The sequence below is a fragment of the Anabrus simplex genome, chromosome 8 (assembly GCF_040414725.1).
Source record: "Anabrus simplex isolate iqAnaSimp1 chromosome 8, ASM4041472v1, whole genome shotgun sequence".
NCBI lineage: Eukaryota > Metazoa > Arthropoda > Insecta > Orthoptera > Tettigoniidae > Anabrus > Anabrus simplex.
In genome coordinates, this window is record NC_090272.1 from 217,830,300 (window position 1) to 217,845,016 (window position 14,717).

Below are 14,717 nucleotides of genomic sequence, written 5' to 3' on the forward strand. Positions count from 1 at the left end.
GTTTTTTATATCTCCATCGAAACTGTTTCAGCTGTAGCTTGGGTAAACTGAAATTCCTTTTCTTCGTCATCTTGATCTCACTTGCTAATGCCTCACCTCCAACAACAGATAAATTCACTTGAAAATTACTTTCGAACCTAACCTTAGCTTGTAGCCACTTCTCCCGGTACGTTTCTGCCGTGTCGAATTCCTTGGCGTCGTCTTTTTCTGTCGTTTCTTCAACGCCCCTAAGTGCTTGTACCTTTTTATCTAAAGATAACATCCTCATTGCCTTATCTTCTAAAATACGGAAGTATGTCAACATTTCTTCCGCATCTACGACTGCTTCAGATATTTTTGTTTGAAACTCGCCATGTGCTCTCGTAAACAGTCTACGTATTTGTGATCTTTCCTTATTATACTGTTTAAGCTCCTGCATCTTAACTAAATCCTGTCACGGTCGCCAGAAAATGTTCCGTAATAATAAATTTGGAGCTTAATCTATAAGGAAAATAATTTATTGTACAGGAATATTTCCTAACACCACCATTGACAAAAGCACTTCCACTGGAACATAAAAACACATGCCTTACGCACTTCACGACTGTCATCGGTTTTGAAACAAAACTTAAGGGAGGGCTGTCATGATACCAACCACTACAAACACATAACAGGATAGAAATCAAAATTCTCTTAACAATAACTTCAAACTGTTTGTAGTCTAATCCTAGATTGATTCTTCTTCTTCTTCTTCTTCTTGTGTCGTCTCCGTGTCTGAGATTGGCAATCGTCATTACAATCCTTAAGAATTATGAATTTCATTATGAATTCATTTAGAGGCTGCCGTTTGAAACTGAGATGCAGAGTGAAGTTCAAACCATTCCTGCAAATTCTTGAGCCAGGTGAGATGCTTCCTCCCTGGTCTGCGCCGTCCTATCTTGCCTATCAAACAAATATTAGCTGCTGGAGGCGGTACTTCTTGTTTCAAGTCATGATGCCAAAATACTGGAGTTTCTGTTGCTTGATATTGTCGAGCCTTTCCATCTCCTTGCCTATCCAATCTTATTCTCTACAGATAATTATAATCACATTCTCCCCACAACTAAAGGAGTCGAAGACAAAAATCTGAAACAAAGACAAAAAAGGCTGCTAGACCAAAGTAACTTGTATAGAACCTTACGTTGCAAGTGGTAAAGGGGTAAAAAGAAAAAGTTATGCAGAGGTACAGGATAAAAGATAACTTGTACAACTGAATAAACACTATTTGGAAAGAAAGAAACCAAGTTCATTTTATTAATTTTATTTCAGATTCTTATTTGAAATTTAAAACAGACTTCAACATATTTTCTTAAGCACACAACTAATTTCATTAAGTATAAAAGGACTCAGGGTGATGTAGGATTGGGAATTATAATGGTGGAGAACTGGAAGTGGTGCATAGAAAACCATGCCATCTGGAATAACCCCCGTTGTAACAAGAAAACTTAACTTCCATGAAAGCATAAAATAACATGATTCAGAAAAGCTTCAGAACAGGCCCAAGGAATGATTACTATGCACAGGAACAATGTAAAGAAAGGAGTGGGATAGGGAATACATTAAAATAAAGGCCTTCACAGAAAATATAGTATCCCTTAGTTACTGCAAAGAACAAGCTCATATGCTTGATAAAAATAGCCATATGGCACCTCATAGGCCTTTTAACAACAATACAGTCTTTGGACGTCATCACGCACAACCACTAGGACAGCAGCTACACTTCTCCAACAGGAAATACATCTATCATTCAATTGTTAAAGATAAGCTCACCAATACAAACATACTTACGAACCTCATACATACTAAACAAGTGCAAACAATTCACCGTATCCACCAGTTGAAGATGTTTTACAAGTTAATTTATGTCATGGAAGTGGTTAACTCAAAATTTCTTTAATCATCACTCTCCTTTTTCATAGTAAAACATTTCAGAGAACAAAAATACAGTTAAATCATAAATTAACATAAACTAGTTAACTGCTGAGAAAAGCACAGGGTTATTTGATTGTCATGAGAAGTTCTGTTATTCTTACCACCAACTCATTCTTAACAGCCTATAATGTATTGTTATATTAAAGGAAAACTACTTGACCAGTTTATCTCAAACACATTCTGTACTTGCCATTTTGTCCTCCAGAGCATACAATTAAAAACCCTACCCTTAAAAGAAAATTCCTCAGTCTCTTTAGCACTCTTAACTCTATTTCCCAGAGAAATGACAGTCACATTACCTTACTGAAGGATAAAAGAACTTTCTCTTTATGCTGGAGTTAACAGTCAAGCTACTAGTTCTACAAATGACAATCACCTTACCCATTTTGTAGCTTATAAAATACCACAGATCTCTCTTGTACATTCTTGGAACATCCAAGATTAGATTAGCAATAGCTAAAGACCCACACCTTTTTCAAGGCAAGATCAGTGGGCATTTAGCTAAATAATAAAGTGTTTGTAGCTATTTAATAGATTTTTCAAAGTGGTGTTTCAAAATAATGTGAAATAAGATTCTTTTGGTAGCATTATATATAGCAAAAAACTGAAAAATTAACTGCAGTTTTATGGGAAAAACATGTTTATTTGCGCATATGTTTGTAAAGATTAATTAATGCATTTTGGTTAGTTAATTCAACAACTGAAATATTGTAACTGAATTTTACTGACCAGCCACACAACACTTATTACAACTAGTGAAATTCGTTTTGGTTCCGTATTGACAACACAACACTTTTATCAATTTCAGTCAAATATCAAGTATCCCAAGCAACACCCTATAGATTCTTTTCAAGCAGTTCTAAATAAAATTCACTGAGGTGGTTTGTTGAACTGAATTCAACAGGTTTCCACAGATTAACCTGTGTAACAAGAAAGAATTTTTTTTTTTTTACAATTGGCCTTACGTCGCACCGACACGGGTAGATCTTATGGCGACTATGGGATAGGAAAGGGCTAGGAGTGGGAGGGAATCAGTCGTGGACTTAAGGTACAGACCCAGTATTCGCCTGGTGTAAAATGGGAAACCTCAGAAAACCATCTTCAGGGCTGCCAACAGTCGTATTTGACCCTATCTCCCGAACACAACCTCACAGCTCTGCCCTCCTAACTACACAACCAACTAGCTCGGTAAGAAAGAATTGTAGTTGTGTGAGAATAATCTCAAGACCAGACCCTGCTTGAAAAATGCGATATTTTTCAAGGTGGATATTAATCCTGTGTAAAGATATAAGCTAAACATACCGATAGAACAGCCAGTGGATACTTCATACACGTAACTATTGCATCATTACTCTCTCAAAAACTTGATAAATAGTTTGATATACAAATAATTCCCTCTATTATATCCTGCTGACTAAAAACTAGCGCTAGAGAAATAATATGGCAAGTGTAAAATTTCAATTATTTAAATATTATAAAATAATAAAATAAAATCACTAATCAAATTATAATTAAATTTTTATAAAAGAAAAAACAACAACCTGGAAGTCTTAAAGGAAGTTAAAGAAGAGAGAAGATTTTTAAACGAAATGGAAAACAGGAAATTAAAATTTATTGGACATGTCATCAGACAATACTTTCATCACTAACATACTTGAAGGGAAAGTGCTGGGAAAGAAAGGGAGGGAAGACCTAGGATGAAGTATTTGGACGACATCAAGAAGAGGTTAGGTTGTGACAATACAATGGAACTGAAACAAACAGCCAATGAAAGAAAAGTGTGGTTGCATCAACAAGGCATTAGCCTTTGGAATATTGATTGAATAGCAGTAAGGGTCTTTTTTTCTTTCTTTGCAGGGAATAATGAATAAACACAAATGGCAAACCTAATTATGTAAAGGAAGGTAAATACTTTAAAAAAAAAAATTAAATCATAATCAATTGGTAAAATAATGTTATTAAAATAAATTTTCAAGAGACTTAACAATGAATAACTAGTATTATCACTGAAACACACACCAGGAAAGATTTCTAAGGACTTCTGTAGAACTGTACACTCAACCCCTTCCTTAATGCACGATATCTTATACTGCTTTTGTACTGTGATTGTTAGAGGAAAAATATAGCAAGACAAACAAGATAATAGGAAATACACAGAAATATTTTAAAAAGTACTAATAGCAGCAGCAACAGCAGCATACACAAATGTATAAAGAAACTTGAGAAAAGATCGTTGCGATCCACGCATCTTAAATATATAGTCAACCATACAAAAACTGGTCATCGCAGAAGATGACTTTCTTTCAAAATCCTCTTGTTTAATATAGAATGAACGTACTGTGCAGGTGTTGATTCCAAATATCATCTCTTCGGCCACAGGCAACCCACAGTTCACAGATACTGTTTCGAGAATGTACAAAATTAAATATTTCTTTGCTGGCCAATTTTTGTGCGGTTGAGTGTACACGTGCGGGCAAATTACAAAGTTCATACACATGGAAAACAACTGAGAAAACATGAAAAAAAATTTCTTTTTCCAGGAACTTCCCTAGATCTTGATTCAGCCAGGACTGGGAGTGGCCCTGTATTTGACAAGTGTCAGAGAAAATAACCACACAGTTGTCTTGAAGTTCAACATTTCTTTTGCTACAAAAGTCTGCACACTAGTGATAAAAAGCAGAGTATGCTACAAAAGATAATGTTTAGAATCCTATTTTCCTATTATGAATTCAGGAAAATTCCTTATACATTTTTGTCATTCATTAATTTTCCAAATATCAGAATTATATATTTTGCAATAAGTACTAACATATTATACACCTTTCCAGCTCAGTATGGTGTCATAAGCTACACATCTAAGAGTTTTCTGATATTTTCAATTTTTAAATCAGCGTTATCATGCTTCATGTTCTGAAGAGACCCCGTGACTCCGTTTTAAGACAAGCGTTTTAAAAGGCAAACAATATATGGGAAAATTCTGATTCTAAAAATATATCAAAGGGAGAGGAAAATTTCTTCTCACCTAAAATACGATAATGTTATTAGTTTTACATCGCACCAACTCCTTTTGATGTTTTGAGAGATGCCAAGGTGCTGGAATTTTATCTCGTACGAGTTATTGTAGGTGGCGTATATAAGTCCTTTCAAAACCACCAGATTTAAGTTGGAATCAAATCTGTCAACTCTGGTTCACTCTAAAGCCCAGCCTTAAAACATTATGTAAAATGAGACCTTCCAACCTATCAAACATAAACCTCATGATGTACCTAAAAAATCTCAATAGTTCCAAGAATCCTAAAAAGACATGGGACCCAGTTCATCACCATTAATCTCAATAATTCACAGATAACTTGACATCAGATAGGGAATCTGCCACGTGGACGACTGCCCTCAATGCAGATCAATGTTGATTGATTGTTGATTGTAGGATGGTCAACATGTTGAATGATTTAAAAAGCAGTAGCACAGAGCAAAATCTGCCCTCAACTTTTTCCTGTAATAATACTACTGTAATTTAATTTTTACTTTGTAAAGGACAATTTTATTCTTTATTAATAATTTGAAACATAATATATAACAGATCAGCAATGAGTATTTTAACTCGGCAAGCCTGTGATGAGAAAAATTCATGTAGGTCTATATACAAACTCATTAATACAAAACAAAAAAAACAACAATACACAAAAACTATATCAAATGCCCAATTTGATATACTTACAAGAGAAATTCTATTAAGAGATTCTTCAAGGATACAAAAACATTCTATAATCATACCAATTTTCCATTTGAAAACTATAGCTATATTAAGACTAACGTAAACAAAAAACAGTCAATACCCTAGATATACAAGAAGTTTAAAATATTTTCAGTTCTTACGCATACAGTACGAGATGCAGCTCAGCGAGCTTTAATAAACTTTCCAAAGTAAAACTACCAACACTTCTACAATATGTACACTTGACACCGATATAAAAAGGATTCACAGTAAAAGTTTTCCTCTTTTTAGTAGTTTTTCATTACATTTTTATACAAAGAATGCATCTGAATCACACCAGAAAAGTATTTAGTCACCTTAATAGCACATTCAGAACTGATCATAACACAAAATATATTTTACAAAAGGGTAATGCCTTTAAAAAAAATGTGTGACATGCTGAAGAGTGCATACCTTTGATCCTTTTACACTTTTTTCCTGCAATTTATCACAATTTGTAATTTGAATATGGAGCCAATACGAAGGACAGTCTCGTACACTCAGAGCTAAAGTATGCCGGTATTAAAGAACTTGAGAATAAATGTTACTTTTAGTTGCAAAATCTCATTACAAACATTCTTTGATCTCCAATGGATAATAAATCATGTTTTCTTTCTCAGAGGTGGTCTGTACTACATTGGTACTAATAGCATTAATGTTGTGTAGTTACTGGATGTGACAGTTGTAGTTCACATCAGACTACAGTTTAACAAACTATGCTGAAGCTGTAACTTTGCATATAATTAGGTGACAGGCCTGGAGACACACACACATCAGTGTCTTGAGGTGTTGAATGTCCCACAGTGCCAACTCCAGATCTCACGAAATATTTCAAGAAATTGAAAATGCAGACTGATTTTTTCTGGGTGTCAAAAATTAAAACGGTAAACAGTCTGATCACATAGACAAAAGGTGATGAAAGGATACTAACAATCTACTATGGAAAACTGTTTATATCCACGTATTTTAAAAATATATATATGTGTGAGGCTTACACATCCAGGAAAGATCCAGTATACTGAACATAGTGCTTCTTTCCAGATCAGCCTACGTTTAGTCAACAAAGTGACTCCAAGATTTTCATCCTGACAAACAGTGACCAAATATCTGACAGGACCCATCACAGATGTAATGTGTGCTATGAGGAAGAATCATGTTGGGTGAATGTACATCCCCAACATGTCTGAAAGGGAACTCTTAACAGTCTAGCAGGATATAGAAAGAAAATCATTGTTCAAGTGTACCGCAAATCAATGACAATGCTTTTCCACACTGAACTGTAATGGTTGAACATCTAAACACAGATGGTATTAGGCCAGTTTGTTTCCTTGATTTAAACCTTAAAAAGCATCTTGAAGCTGTATATGAACAATGCACTGGGAATATCAAGATACTTCACAGAGTTCAGAATGGAAGTGGTTGAAGGTTGGGATTCTTTCATTACAAATGAACTATTGCAATCATATTAATCCTCGGCATTGCATGCACAGTTGCCATTACATAAAATAATAGACATTACATAACCTTTACGTGGAGTTTCTTTGATCGGTTGGCCGGTGAGCAAGTGGAGCCTGTCAGCAAGCCATTGACTCACCACTCCCGACTCTGCGGCATAGCGACACAAGCTCGGCAATTCCCTCACATTCTCAATTGTGCTCCGTGCTTAGAAGTTTTAAAGAGTGCTGATCTGTTGCCCCAACTGTTCACCAAGATATGTGTTAGTTCAGGGAATAATTCTCAAAATACCTCTAAATGTGTACACAGTACAGGAAAGTATATTTATGTACAAAAGTCATGTAAAAAGAAAAGACTTTCAGGGAAGCCATTAGACAATTCATAACAATTTTCACGTGTATGCCCTCCATATAGAAATATGGTGCGGAAACTCGTAAACAACCAAGAGGAATGGGTTCGTTATTCAATAAGAAGGTAAGGATAAAAAAACAGTGATGCTTAATGAGGGGAAGATTTTTTAATACAATCTGCTTTATGTTGCACTGACACAGATAGGTCTTATGGCGACGATGGGATAGGAGAGGACGAGGAGTTGGAAGGAATCAACTGTAGCCTTAATTAAGGTACAGCCCCAGTATTTGCCTGGTGTGAAAATGGGAAATGGCTAAGATCAAAGTGAACCATCTTCAGGGCTGCCAACAGTGGGGTTTGAACCCATTATCTTCCAAATGCAAGCTGATAGCTTCTATGACCCAAACTGCACAGCCTGGAAAGTAAACTAAATCACAGAAAAATTACACAACATACTATTATTTGGACAAGGAACTGGGGTTTTGAAGAACTCAGCATGATGAGCTATGAAAATGTTAAAATTGAAACTATACAATGTAACTGCAGTACACATACTGCATCCACGTGATCATGATAAGCAGGTATGTTCTTTTTAATTGGATGTTTTGAAACTTTTGTGATGAAATAATTGATCCACACTTAATATTGTTCTCTGATGAAGCATGGTTTCCATTTACATAGGTATGTTTTAACACAGATATTGGAGTGCAGAAAACCCTATCGCATATACAAAGTTATATCTGATCTGGTTTTTTAATACAAAGTTTCTCTGCATGATGAACAGATCGTAGTATGATGCGCGGTGAATGGATAGAGAATAATAGGATCACTGTTTTTTAAAGCAAACTTAATGCACAAAGGTACGTAATATACTTGAACCATTTTTTGATGAACTGACTGACGAAGAGAATGTTTCCAGCAAGACTGCCAACCACTGTGCTTACAGTTAATGATTCTTAGCTTCACTGAGGAAATTTTTGAAGATCGGTTTAAAGGTATTGGCCATCACTGTCTCGAGATTTAACTGTTTAAGACTTATTTATGGGGAACTTACAAAAATACGAGTGTGCACAAAAAACCCCAACATGCTAGACGAACTGAAAGAACGTATCAGGAGAGAAATAGCCTCAATTACAAGAGAAGACTAACTTTCTTTTTTTTTTTTTTGCTAGTTGCTTTACGTCGCACCGACACAGATAGGTCTTATGGCGACGATGGGACAAGGAAGGGCTAGGAGTGGGAAGGAAGCGGCCGTGGCTTTAATTAAGGTACAGCCCCAGCATTTGCCTGGTGTGAAAATGGGAAACCACGGAAAACCATTTTCAGGGCTGCCGATAGTGGGGTTCCAACCTACTATCTCCCAAATACTGGATACTGGCCGCACTTAACCGACTGCAGCTATCGAGCTCGGTAGAAGACTAACTAATGCATATGAATTTGAGTTTCCTAACATAATGCCAAAAATGTGTGAATGTAAGAGAACATTTCCAACATCTCCTGTCATAAGGAACATGCTTATTTTCATCATTTCAATTGTTATATCATGTCATGCACAACAAGGTGAGGGAAGTGCCGTATTTGTTGCTATGCCGCAGACCGGGGAGGAATGAGTCAAAACTCACTGTAGTTGTCTACTGTTGGGTAGCTTTAAGTCATTTCCGTTAACTGAAGACAAACCATAATGGAGGATTACATCATTTTACTTTGATTGCACGGAATTTTATATTCTTAGTGCTTGAGCACCAGTGGACTTGATGTTTAGTAAAATAACAAAAAACCAAGGAACTATACATTAGTTCACAGATCATATACCGCCACGCCATTCCACAGCGGTATCATTAAGAGTCTGGAATCTTTACTAAAGAAAAGGGTTGAAAAAATTCTGCAATGTTGCCATTAGTGACATTCAGCCAACTGAGTGATGTAGCAGCATATGAGTTTGAGGAAGATGGAATGTGTCACATCACGTTGTAGTGAAATCCATTATTCTTAACTGCTGCGATCATATATTAAAAAGTAATATTGTGTATATAACAATTAAGTACATCCATTTTCAAGTTCAGGTATTAACTGCATATTGTCACATTTCTATAAGACATTGTTTCAACTAAAGATGGGGCAGCATTTTCTTCAATACTTTGATACGATAGTTGCCATTATCTACATGCAATTAGCCGTGGCAATTGTTCTTCCTGAACATTGTTACACTCTTTAATAAAAGATATACAATCCAAATAGGCTATAAAATCATGTAGAAACATTAGAGAGGTCGTCTCTACAATTGGCACACAATTTTATACAATTGCTTCGTAGACAATCATGTTGAAAGACACCAGCAAGTTTAGTTTACTTTTGTGTTTTTATGTGCAGTTATAACCAATTTTTACTGCAGATACCCTTGTATTATTCACCACATTCACTATTCTAAACACTGACACATCCATTATAAAGCCCAGAACACGCAGTAACTGAAATATAAAAGCATGGCTTACTGTCACTGGTATGAGCATGGAGGTGAAGAAATTAAGGTTGCAAAGAAAACTGTCCAAAGTCCTAACCTACTGAATACATCTTCTTAAGATAGGCAATGGACTTAGCTGCCTTTCAGGCCTTCTTTGGTTCTGGTTTCTTGGTGGGCACATTTGCTGCTTTTTATTTTCTCTTCTTAGGAATGAACCTTCTGCTTGAAAGGATTTAGTACCTTATTTGGTCATTACCTTGAATGGGGTTCAAACACTAACATCTTAGCCACTTAAAATGAGATCCCTTCTCTCCAACAGTAATTGAACCTGCATTAATTGATGGTTAAGTGTATTTGTATCAATTACAGAATGAGACTTTGAAGATCAGCATTTCAAAATACAGATGTACCGCAGAATGTTATGTTGGACAAAACAAAATATAAAAATGACACAGCCACACACCAGAAACTTACAACGGGAATGAAATACCCCTCCTTAGGTAATATACAAAGAGGGAAAACGTTACTGCATATAATCATTATGAACAAAAAAGATCAATGATAAGTGGCATACAATGAACAATGTGGCTGTAATCGGATCACATCTGAAAGTAAGCTTAATAGGCTGACAACTGACATTGATACCTAATATAATACAGTGAAACCTCATTAGTACGTTCATTAACATGTTTTCTCGCTTAGCACATCATAAATCCAAAGTCCCAATTCTCAACGCATTAAGTCTGCTATATATAAAAATACCTCACTTATCGCGTGACGCATTGTCACTATTACCGCTTAGTACAATCACATTCAGTAGTACATTTCACGCTTAACATGTTCTTTTGCCTTGACCTCTACAGAAACGTCTTAACGAGGTTTTACTCTGATGGAAAGCAATACACATTGCTAACATTTAAGAAGTAATTTTACTGCAATTATAACAAGAATAAATAATCCTGTACTCATATTTTTTTACATGTAAGTACCGAGGATTATATGAAGTATTTTTAACTATATGCATAATTTTCTCCATAATCATGTTTTCAAGAATAATGCAGTGTAGATTACTTATTACTTATCACAACATCAAAGTATTGAGAAAAATTGGTCTCATCCTTACTCTAATTGTTTTTGATGTCCTCTCTTATATGTTCGACAGAAGGAAGAAGATAACCAAATCGTAGATCGATGAAGTACATCCCTTACTATTGACGTTTACAGGCACAGGTCCCGTGAAAAATTACTCTACCAACCACGGGATAAAATATTCAATTTGCAACAGTTTCATGACATATGACTAGAGCTACCTGAACCTACTGACAATATCAGACTACACCAGCAAGTATTCCTGAACAGTTTTAGATCACACATTGTTAACAATATTGAGTAGCACACACATTAAAGGCAATAACCCACATAAACATATAATGAAAGAAGCAACAGCTCAAAACTGAGTGCACTTGGTTATATAACAAATTTCATTTTAAAAATTATCTGTTACGAAAAACAGGCAAAAATGCATGAAATGCTTTACTACAAAATATTATGTCAATTTAAACACATCGTAGAGCCAAACATATCATTACAGCTCATCACAACCAATTCATTGGTCTCAAGATACAAGTTGTGACAGCTGTTGCATCACAAACAAGCTTACAATTTAAATTTAATGAAACAAAAAGTCAATTCCAAGGTCAGTTCTTCACTCTAAATATAAAGTATACCAACCATTCTATAACATCTTTACCGACGGTTGGAAGTGACTATGATGGCCAACCCAGCAGTGAAGATGGACCATATCAAAATGCTGGGTTCTACCTGCCTGACAAAGAAACGCAGACGGTCTAACACAAGTCTCCAGAATGGTTTGACTGTTTGAGTTTCCTTAGCCTTATCAGAAATAATCTTGAGGTTTCGAAGATAATCCACGAGAGGAGGGTGGTCTTTGGAGAAGACAGGAAAGTACTCAGACACCTTCTGACGGGTCCACCAAGTGTTTGACCACCTAAAACATACAATTAGTTACTACAGATGCCTGCAATTTATTACACTAAAAGTACAAATTTAAATAAAGCATCACTTTTAGCCAATTGTAAGTTATTTTAACTCATAGTTCATGATTTATTTCGTAAGTGTACATCACCTTGTTCTCTATTACCATTCTGGTGAGTTTTGGCATGCTTAAAATGAGATCTTTACAGTTATTTGTTATTTTAATATCCCGTGCCATATACAGACCAGGTTTTCACTAGATTAACCCCTCAACCAATACACCGTTAAACTACAAGCAGCACCCACTGTGTGCTTTAGTTCTAGCCTACTCCTAAAGCTGAATGCAGCATCATATGAATTTTGCTATAATATCCAAACGCGCAGGAAGAAAAAAAAGCAGAATAACAAATTATATACATATGCTAACCTGATTATCCCTAGACAGCTGCACATCAGTAAGTTGCCCCAAGCATCCGCATTTCTCAGCATATTATTATGAATTACATTATCAGCATCACTATAGTCACTGGAGTTACAGCAAACTGATCCTCTGTATTACTCTTACACAGAATTACTTTCCCCACCATTAATAACGAGTAAATTAGCTATTTCTGCATCGCCAACAACTCTGCCAGGACCTGCCGTGTTTACAAACGAAACCTGAAATGTGTGCCAAGGTTTTATACGTAAATGACTGCGAATATATGAGTCATCTCTTGGCAATAACAGACAGCTCAAACTATAGCCGAAAGCTGTTCTTTCGATAAAGCAAATAACTACTACAAAATCCACATAGCAGACACCATTGCCTATTATCAGAGCAGACCAATGGGCATACCATTGTGCTGCATACACTAAGGGGTGGGTTAACATGTAAATTATTAAGCCCGCCAACTAGGGCCCAATGCTTGGGAACCCATGCTGTACCTGTCACAAGCTAGGACAAAGCGAGTAATAGAGGAGCAACATCTCTTAATTAACACAAATGTTAAGTCCGTTCTGCTTTACAACTGTGAAACGTGGAAAGTTACCCAGAAGATGACTAAACAGCTGCAAGTCTTCGTGAATCACTGTCTAAGACGTATCAACAGAAGATGGCCGGATGTTATTTCAAATGAAGATCTATAGGAAGAAACTAACCAGCAGCCAATTGAAATGCAGATAAGGGAGAGAAAATGGCGTTGGATAGGACATACTTTAAGGAAGCCCGCTGGAGCCATTGAAAAGACAGCGCTCGACTGGAACCCCCAAGGCGCCAGAAAGCGCGGACGTCCGAAGAAGACCTGGAAAAGGACGATCGAAGAGGATGTCTAACATTGGGAAAAACTTGGAATGAAGTGAAGAGGTTAGCCAACAATAGGAACAGGTGGAAGTGTTTCACGGAAGCCCTATGCTCCAGGAGGAACAACAGGAAATAAGTCAAGTAAGTCAACATCTCTTAAAACAAAGCACCTTAATCTGGCTGGCAGCACTCTGTAAGGGCTTGTTTCCAGGGTTACATGAGAACATGGTGAACGGTTTTGAAGGCAGAAGAGGACTGCACATCCTAATGGCATGTAAGACTACCTTTACTCAAGTGTCTGTACTTTAGTGAAACACCTGTCAAAGTTCTGTTCCCCAGGGGAGCAGCATCTTGTTAGCACCTGCCAGCAAGTATAAAATGCCTTGAACAACAGATGGGGCAAGCCATACACCTGGTTTCTTTAACGAATGTTAAGTATTAGCACTGCTGTTAGGGAGACTTAAGACATAATTTAACAAAATGGCTTTCATCAAGTATTGTTAACTGTAACAAATTGTTAATACTTGTATTAAATTAACATGGCAGTAGCCCTGTGTAAAAACCTCTTAACAGCTGTTAAAATCTTAAAATGTTAGCATGTAGAAGACGTGTTAAGTTTTGTTGCTGCACGAAGACTATTTATAAAATGAAGGCAAAGGACAACCCATACTAAGAAAAAGACTTTTTAGAGTTATGAGAACAGTTTTTTATGAAGATACCTAATTACCAAAGCATAATGAACAAGGTACTATAAGAAATTGAAAATAGGTTAAGAGTTTCCCGCAGACAAACAGCAGTTGCCTATAGTTCTTAGGTATTATGCTTCAGACTCTTTTCATGTAGGCAACTATGTTCAGGAGTGCAAGACTAGAGAGTGTAGAATTCTGCAAAGAATTCCTGTTGCCATTGCAATATTAACAAGGCTCACTTGAGTAACAGAATTTTGCTGTGGACATTATACGAGTAAATGTGTTAATTCCACTGTGCTCCTTCTCAATGCTCACAACTTTGTAATATTAAACAATTACTATGTTGGGAACTGAAATTGTGTGTGTGGTACTCACCTCTGACTCCAAGGTGTGTAGTGGTAGTGGTACAGGCTAGCCTTCACATACTTGGGAGGTTTGTTAGGGAATGGATTCTTGGACACATCTAGCAGGTGCAGCACTTCCTGTTGCCCATGGAGCAACCTATACGCCAAACTCATGATCCAAGGATTCTGGTGGTAGGTGCCAAGAGCTGCAAACCACATCTGCCAGTCCAACCGTGGCTGGTGAGGAGCTGGAAACATCACAACATTTTAAATAACAAATGCCTATGTGAGTACTATCTAGGTACTGTTTATATATTAGTGCATTACCACTTTATGTTATAATAAGCAATTTAATTACCATTCTGTTATCTTAACTCTTTGTGGGTGGAAATATTTACTCTACTTTTTTTTTTTTTTTTTTTCTTAGGGCATAGAC

At 36.3% G+C, this 14,717-nt stretch overlaps 1 protein-coding gene across 3 annotated transcripts in view; it reads right to left on the minus strand.

Moving 5' to 3' along the window:
* Positions 1 to 730: 730 nt before the first annotated feature.
* The window catches only part of LOC136879002 (lipase maturation factor 2), a 105,242-nt gene continuing 91,255 nt past the window's right edge, over positions 731 to 14,717 (minus strand). Inside the window, exons 10-12 of one of the 3 annotated variants that reach the window (XM_067152684.2) lie at positions 14,313 to 14,529; positions 11,703 to 11,979; positions 731 to 1,104 (exon numbers count right to left, since the gene is read on the minus strand). In XM_067152684.2, the coding sequence (XP_067008785.1) occupies positions 11,718 to 11,979; positions 14,313 to 14,529 (479 nt within the window). In that variant the 3' untranslated portion in view covers positions 731 to 1,104; positions 11,703 to 11,717. Of the gene's footprint in view, positions 1,105 to 1,263; positions 11,980 to 14,312; positions 14,530 to 14,717 lie in introns of those variants that run through there. The other 2 variants (XM_067152685.2, XM_068228922.1) reach the window with 2 other exon arrangements.